This window comes from Macadamia integrifolia, chromosome 14 (assembly GCF_013358625.1).
Source record: "Macadamia integrifolia cultivar HAES 741 chromosome 14, SCU_Mint_v3, whole genome shotgun sequence".
Lineage (NCBI taxonomy): Eukaryota > Viridiplantae > Streptophyta > Magnoliopsida > Proteales > Proteaceae > Macadamia > Macadamia integrifolia.
In genome coordinates, this window is record NC_056570.1 from 5,993,498 (window position 1) to 6,001,883 (window position 8,386).

Consider the following 8,386-nt stretch of genomic DNA (forward strand, 5'->3'; position numbering starts at 1 on the left):
TTGATAGCACATGATATTCATAAGCAGTTATTAAGACCATAGCCGTAAAATGTGTTATCTAACTGACTCTAATTCCTACAAGCATGTCATTACACGTAATCTAATGGGTCTTGATTTGTAATAGATTCACAATGAGATCACGTAGAATTAAAATGACCTACAATCGGGTATCAAATAGTATTGTAATTTATTATAACGTAAGGGATCTTCAAATGACGACATGAGATGAGAAACGGTCGGTATATAATAGAAAGAACGTCAAAGAGGAGAAAGAATGTAAAATGTCGCATGACACCCTATAGCGTGAGAGGACGTGTGACGCCATGGGTGTGGGAATCATTTTTCTTTATTATATAATATAAAATAAAATTATTTTTACCTTTATCCAAACAAAGAATTTGATTCTCTGACTTAATATAATGAGAAATAGGAGAAGATGAATGAGTTTAATGTTCACTATGGTTTTCATTCCATTGAAAATGGGGAAATGGGCCACACTTTTCTTTTTTCCTAGTGATACTTAGCCGAAAATCACAAGGAAAAGGATATAGATAAGGATAATCAAAGAAGTAAGAAAACAAAACAAGCTAAACTTTCCAAGCTAGTTAAATTAGTCTATTCTTTGTGGTTTAACTTAAAAGCTAAATTAGAATCTGTTTTCTCTTTAAATTTTTTTCCTCTTTCAGCAAAACTTCTTAAACAAACGACAATCAAATTCTCGTTTTCCTTTTACTTTCTTACCTTTTATTTATTTTTTTTTTTCCATTTTTACCCTTTAATGGTCCGTTTGCCAACATCAAGATGGAAGAGAGCCAATATAGAGAGAGAGAGAGAGAGAGCTCCTACCCACACGAGTGGTTTTTGAGTTGCATGCAAGAGTGGGGAGAGACTAGAGAGAGACGGTGAGAGAGAGAGAGAGAGGGATCAGTCTCAAAGTAAGGACCCTGACCTCAGATAGAGAGAGAGAGAGAGATCTTGCTGCTTCTTTTTGTTTTTCTTTGTTTTTGGTTTGCTTTTACAGTGAGCCCATCTCGCTTTCTTGTTCCCTGCAATTTTTAAATACTCGTTTCCTAAAAGTCCTCTCAGGGATAACAGAACCCACTGAGAGGAAACTCTCCCCCCATTGTTTCCTGCTCCATAAAACTAACCCCACAAGGGGAAAGCGAGAGGAGATTAAAAAATGGGGGGAGGTTAAAGTTCTTAGTTTTCTGTTTTTCTGATCAACATCTAACCTTTTTACGACTCTCTCAGGGGTTTCAGATTGGAAATCCCCTGTTGGGTATTGTGTTTTCCAATCAAAAACTCCTATGTTTTCTAAATCTTTTGCCGTGATTCAGAGGGAAAACCAATCGGGATTCCTTCGTATAGCTTATTTTAGTTTTTTAAACTCAATCTGTTTGGCTTCTTTCTTTGTAGTTTCTGGGTTCAATGGAGGAGAAGAGTTTACAGAAGCGCCCCCAACCCAGTGAACCCACCATGTGTCAGCGCAAAGGTGGGGAAGGGTCCAAAGGGTTTGCAGGGGTGAGCTTTCGCTCTCCCGCTACTCCATCATCTTCATCTTCTCTTTCTCCCTGTTTCGGCGTTTCGGTTTCTCCTGCGCGAATGGAGTTTGACATCGCTGAGTTGGCCGGCCAGTATGTGGGCCCTGCATTGGAGCGGCAGATGAAAGCTTGGGGTGTCCAGTACACGGAAGTCAAGCGCATGAAGGTGAATGATCGAGGCGAAGAAGGCAAGCGCATGAAGGTGACTGATCGAGAGGAAGAAGGCAAGCGAATGAAGCTGACTGATGGAGAGGAAGAGGCGTATTCTGGGAAAGAGAAGAATGTGTTGGATTTAAACAAAGCTCCGGAAGAAGAAGAAGAAGAAGAAGAAGAAGAAGAAGATGGAAGTTCAGGGAATGAAAACGAGAATGGTCAATCTTCTAAGCTCTGCGCAAGAGGCCATTGGAGACCAGCTGAAGATGACAGGCTCAAAGAGCTTGTCTCTCAGTATGGTCCTCAAAACTGGAACTTGATTGCTGAGAACCTCGAAGGAAGATCAGGTAAATTAAAAATGAAAAAAAATATTTGCCAAAGTTATTAGATAGAAAGTTCTACAGAAAGATCAATCTAAAAAGGATCCATAATTCTCAAAGATGAGATTTTTTTAGATCGTAGATTGATCGTTTTGGAAGAACCCAGAAGCGATGTTGTAAAATCTAATGGTTCTGTTTCTTTAATCTCATCGGGATGATGAGGAAATGGATTACGGGAATTAATAGATTTCTACGCTCTTCACTTAATTTTTTTTTTCTCCTTTTTGGCTCTGTTTATTGTTCGATGTATTTTTTTTTTTTAAGGATACTCATGATCCCCCACCCTCCCCTCCATGGTTTTCTGCTGCCTATTTACAGGGAAAAGTTGCAGATTGAGATGGTTTAACCAGTTGGATCCTAGGATTAACAGGAGAGCTTTCAGTGAGGAAGAAGAGGAGAGGCTTTTAGCTGCACACAGACTGTACGGTAACAAATGGGCGATGATAGCGAGGCTTTTCCCTGGAAGAACCGATAATGCAGTCAAGAACCATTGGCATGTGATCATGGCTAGGAAACTTAGAGAGCAATCCAGTGTTTACAGGAGGAGGAAGCCTTCATCTTCTCAGGCAGGCCATACTAGGACTGGGACTTCTCAAAAGAACAATGCATGCAGTGATTCTACCATTTCAAGCAACAGGGATGAATCGGCCTCAACCTGCACAGATCTCTCCCTGAATTCCTCTTCAGCCAGAGTTCGCCTTCCTTTCTTGGCCAGTTTCAGTCCACCCCAACAGCACCAACCCCTTCAGCTCCAAATGGGTATGTTTGTTTTCCCTTCCAATTTTTAAATCACATTTCCGTTATTGAAAATCAAAGATCATTTAATTGATTCAGTTACCAATTCAATTCTCATATGTTTCTTCTGTTCTGTTCTTACAGGCTCATCTGAAGAGGAGGAGGTGGTTGTGAAAATGAGAAACAGGTGTTTTGAAAAGGTCCCTGATTCTGGAAGTGGCGTATGCCGACATGAACCCATGGTGATGGCTATGGGAGTGGATCAATCTGGCTTTTCAGATTCATACTCTGAAGTATCAGCAACTGAGTCAGTGGCCAACAATAGTACAAATCTCCATATGCATGTGGATGTGGAGACTGATAATGCCAATGAGAAGGAGAAGACCAATTTGCCTTTCTTTGATTTCCTTGGTGTGGGATCCACCTAGAGAGTGGATTTTGAGGGGTGCATGGAACAGGGAGACAGGAACAGCACTTTGTGCTTTGGGGAGATGTTTGGGGAAGAGTGTTTGCTTTTGAGCTTTCCTCCTTCCTCCAATCAGAGGGTAAAAAGGGTTAGGATGGTAATTTTACTGTTGATGTACAGTTTTTTTTTTTTTTTCCTTTTTTTCTTTTCTTAGAAAAATGAAAACAAGGCAGTGAAAAGGATTAAGGGGGGCATGGGGTGTTTGGGGGGTGGGTGAAGAGGTGAAATTCAAAAGTTATATTCTTGGGGAAACAAAGAAAAACAAAAAGGGGGATGAATAGTTGCCTTTTTTTATAGTCTTCCAAAGGCTTTTGTTTGGATTTTGTCTTCCTCCAGGATCTTATGATCTCATGATGTGAAACCCATATGTTATCTCAGTTATGAATCTGCCATCTTATGGCTCTTCAATAAAAACAAGATCAGTTTAGGTATCTCATCCGGGGAAACAACCCAAGCTTTGATATGTTTGACCATGGCCTCATCATGTGTGTGTGCTTTGATGACCAAACAATAAATGCATGATCTTTAACCTAAACAGAAAAAGAGGTTTGGAAAGCTAATCCATCTTTATATGTTGGGTTGCTTTCCTATGTTGTTATTGTTGTTGCTTTCATAAATCCTACTGTTACATTAGATGCATAACTGAATGAGGCATGGATTGTGTCATTTCTTTGATAATTGAGTTGCAGCAATTGATGCTTCATCGACCTAAAAGGGTATATAAGGTACCCAAAAGAAATAAATAAATAAAAAGAGTTGATGCTTTTTTGGTTCACAAAATGAAAATGGCATTGATCATAATATACACAGTCTTATAATGTACGCAGTCTTACCCCCGTTGTAATGAAGTAACTTTACTGTTACGTCGAGGATCCTTGAATTACGTAAATTATTTTTTTAAACGAGGATCCTTGAATTACGTAAATTATTTTTTAAAACTAAGAGTGACATTGGTCACAATTTATTTAGCCTTACCCCGTTGAAATGAAACAACTTTACCGTTATGTCGAGGATCCTTGAATTACATAAATTATTTTTTAAACCATAAGTGACATTGGTCATAATATACACAGACTTACCCTTTTGCAATGAAGTAACTTTACCGTTACATCGAAGATTCTTGAATTATATAATTTCTATTTTTTTTAAACTAAAAGTGATTGGTCATAATGCACACAGCCTTACCTCAATTACAATGAAGCAACTTTACCATTACGTCAAGTGTCCTTGAATTACATAAATTATTTTCTTAAATAACTTAATTACGACCTTCATTGATCATGAATATGAGTTCTAGAGTCATCAGAGCTTCATTTCTTTCGTCCCCTATTTTTACTTGTTCTACCTTAAGGTATACTTCCTTTATATTGCACCATATTTTTACTTCTATCATAACGTAAGATACTACCTTTATATCACATGTTTTTCCATTTATATTGATGCTTAAGAGTGTTACTCATTCAAGTGAAATAACTACATTTTTTTTTTTATCTATTTATAAAAATAAAAAGATGTACCTAGTGTATGTGGCTCCTGCCATTGCGAATTTTGAGGAGTTATCCATTTATAAAAATGATTAACTTAAATTTAGAAAGTTAGCTATTTATCATATTTGTCATCAACTAAACAAAGCAATTATTTTTTCTACACGCATCAATCCTATTACTAAAATTGACTTTAAAGCTGATCTACAAGTACCATTGTGCTAATTCATGTGCTATAGTTTTTCAGCTAGAGTATGGGAGAAGGTTACGCGTTGGATAGTGTAGCACAGTTGTTTCGGGTACTGATCATACTACAATAATTCATATTTTTTAAAAAAACATTTTTTTATTATTCTTCAAAGGAAAAACAAAATCAAAACAAACAGAATAGCAGTAGGGCCCTTAACAAAGTGAATGAAAGCAAGATTTGTTCAGTTGATTACTAGCTATATATAGTTGGAATAAGTTTTTTTGAGTAGAGCTGACATAATTGACGGAAAAATACATATTTAATGGAAAAAGTTCACCACGTGATCCTAGGATCGGAAGATGGAAATCCTACATCCCCCCTCCCTCGAGTGCCCTGGTGCAATGTGGTGAACAGATTCCCATTCACCGTGAACTTTGGGAAACTCAATCCTTTTTTAGTTTGGCAAAAATTAATTAGGATGATCAGTTATGATGAGCTTATTAGATAGTTCACCAATTTGAACCACATAGATAGTTGGTTTTGGCCGGTTGATCGTTTGATTAGTTGCCTTAGGAGGGGCTCATAAATGGAAGGAAAATTGGTGAGCAATTTGTTTTCAAAGTAAGTATAGGAAAAAACTAGGACAGATTTCCCTACTCATGAATTATTAGGGCACCCTAAAAAAGAAGCCTAGATGGAGTTCTCTATGGTTTCATTAGCTTCTCTATATTAATGTCTCTAAATACTAATTATTCTTAATATATCAGCATATTCATGAGGGAGAACCTAGGTGCAACAATAAAGTTGCTTCTTCACTACCTAGTGGTCATGAGTGCGTAACATTCTATCACTTCATTTAATATTCTATCACAACATTTATCACGAAATCTCTTTGTCTAATGTGTTAGGGACTTAAGATTCCTGTTATGGGTAAAATAAATATTTTATCATAGGCAAGAACTATTTTACCATTAGTAATTCATATCTCCTTTATTATTTTTTTTATTTATAAAATCTCTCCTATATTTCACCATATGGACTTCATTTTAAGAAATTTGTTGGCATAGAAAATGGAGCTTTGATCCCAAAACTAACAAAAACAACAATGGCATGGTCATTCTCTTCTGTTATTTTATCATCATAATAACAGTAGTAGTTGTAATAGTATGTCCAAAATTTAAAAAATAAACTAGTATGAAAAGTAACAATAAAAGTAATTATATATTTTCCCTTCCACATCCATTGACCAACTTACCAAGATATTTTTACACAACTCAAGTTTAGAACCTTATTAGATTTTAGGCAATACTTGTTAGCTTGAAAGAAAAAATAATAATAATGATAATAAAAAGGAGAGATGAAGAGACAAACTCACAATATACGAAATGAGAGATGAAAGGTTAGTTTATCACATATTACCCATAAAAATTTATAAAAAAATACAATTGAGCCTCTTATTAATATTAGAAGGTGGTATATAAATGATTTGACTAATTGATCTAGAAAACTTGGTGATGTTACAATATTTAAGTTCTACTTAGAATAGGAGATTTTGATTGATTACTTTTAACTATATATATATATATATTAAAAATCCAATGTCACTAGAATTAGATTAAAATATTATTGGGGAAACAACGTATCATGAGTAGTTAAAGTAAACTTAATCATTTCATTGGAGAAAAGGATACATAACCACCAAGAGAGAGAGAGAGAGAGAGAGAGAGAGAGAGAGAGAGAGAGAGAGAGAGGGGAAAATGCATTGAAGCCACCAGATATGGCTGATTCCGATTAACCCTAATTCTTTGCTTATTGTCTTGATAGGACGATTTCAACGAAGTCCAGTTGATTCTAGGAAAAAAAAAATTGAATTGAAATTGATGGAGATCAATCCCATGTTTGATTCCAAGTTTATAAACCTTGATATTGGTTGCGATATGGAGAGAAATTAGAAACTTGCATCGACTAGATCATAAAAATAGATAGGCTTTAATATCTTGACAGTTTCCCCATAATACTCTTGACCTTGTTTTTAGGTATCACTATTGGATTGATCGTATCGTATCGATATTAGTTGAGATCGATCTTAATACTAGATCAATTTTTTTTTTATATGAAAAGCTAGGGTAAAATTGATCAATCCAACCAAAATAGCCGATCCTTGATCAATATCATATGTACCAAGACCGATATCAAGACTGATACCAATAACTAAATCCATGCTCTTGACAGCTGAGAGCCTGAGACAACTAGTAAAAACAATTCTATTCACATAACAAACATGGATTACACAAGGCTGCAAGCCAAGGAGTGGAACTCGGTCCAACTGTCTTACATATCTTCAATTTTTTTTTTGGGTAAACTCTTACATATCTTTGACACGATTATATATAATAGAGAAAATAAATGATATTTACTTTTGTAATTGATAAATAAATGTCATTTACTTTTGTAACCACAAAAATTTGTAGTTGTCAATCAAAGAGCAATTACTTTGGTAACGATCAAGGAAATAACATTTACTTTTGGTCCCAACTTTCTATAGTGACCACTTGAGGTTTGTGGTTGTCTGGTTGACAAGCAAATAGAAATATTAGTGAGTTCAAACAAAATATTTATATATATATATATATATACTTGTTACATGAATTTATCCAAGCAAAGGTTTGATTAAAAAAAAGAAAAAAAAACTCCACAATTCTTTTAGAGAAACACCTTGAAATCCCAATTTTTGAGGTTTTATGCATTACACTACTCAATCTTTTGAAGTCTTTTTGAAGTCTTGAAGCTCTTACAAAGTAGAGGCCAGCTCCCTAACTTTTAAACTTTAAAACCTTGAAGATAATTTTTACTGTGAGTTCACATTCAAACTTAGGTATTTACCATGTTTTTTCCATTTTATTTTGTAATTCATATTTTCATTCCTAGCCCTATCTCCTCTTTTTTAGTTTTCTAGTTATTGTTTCAAACCTTCTAGTTTTCTGCTTAGGCTCCATTTGTTTCAACAGAAATAATGTTTTTGAGAATCAATTTTTATCTATCAAAATTTTTGGCCACAAGTACCATGGTTCTAAAACTTGGATCGAATTGATCAGTATTAGATAGAATGGATCGGTATCGGCCTTCACCGATCTCTAATCCTAGTTGATCTGATCCCGATACATAGGTAAAGCCCAACGATAAAAACTAATAAAAAACTAAATTTTATTAAATAGCACAGAGAAATCTATCCGATATATACCGATCTAGGCCAATACCAATCGATCCTGAGACTATCACGAGATTTAGAACCTTGACCTAGACTAATGGACTAGAAACAAATTCTAGATTTGAATGCTTAGGTTGCAGTTGGTAACGTTCCAAAAAAATGTTTCTAGAGTTTTTTCGTTTTATGGGAATGAAAAACGGAACAAAACGATTGGTATATTTATGTTGTG

The 8,386-nt window shown here is 35.3% G+C and overlaps 1 protein-coding gene across 4 annotated transcripts; it reads left to right on the forward strand.

Moving 5' to 3' along the window:
- The first annotated feature begins 811 nt into the window (after nucleotides 1-811).
- Nucleotides 812-3,706, forward strand: LOC122061219 (transcription factor CSA-like). 4 transcript variants are annotated; one of them, XM_042624430.1, is made up of 4 exons: nucleotides 812-935; nucleotides 1,417-2,041; nucleotides 2,393-2,833; nucleotides 2,954-3,706. In XM_042624430.1, exons 2-4 carry the CDS (start codon nucleotides 1,429-1,431, stop codon nucleotides 3,235-3,237), a joined length of 1,338 nt encoding a protein of 445 aa, XP_042480364.1. In that variant the 5' UTR covers nucleotides 812-935; nucleotides 1,417-1,428; the 3' UTR covers nucleotides 3,238-3,706. The 4 variants fall into 4 exon arrangements, with proteins under 4 accessions (XP_042480364.1, XP_042480363.1, XP_042480365.1 ...); XM_042624429.1 differs by lacking the exon at nucleotides 812-935 and adding an exon at nucleotides 971-1,279; XM_042624431.1 differs by lacking the exon at nucleotides 812-935 and adding an exon at nucleotides 971-1,190.
- The last annotated feature ends 4,680 nt before the right edge of the window (nucleotides 3,707-8,386 follow it).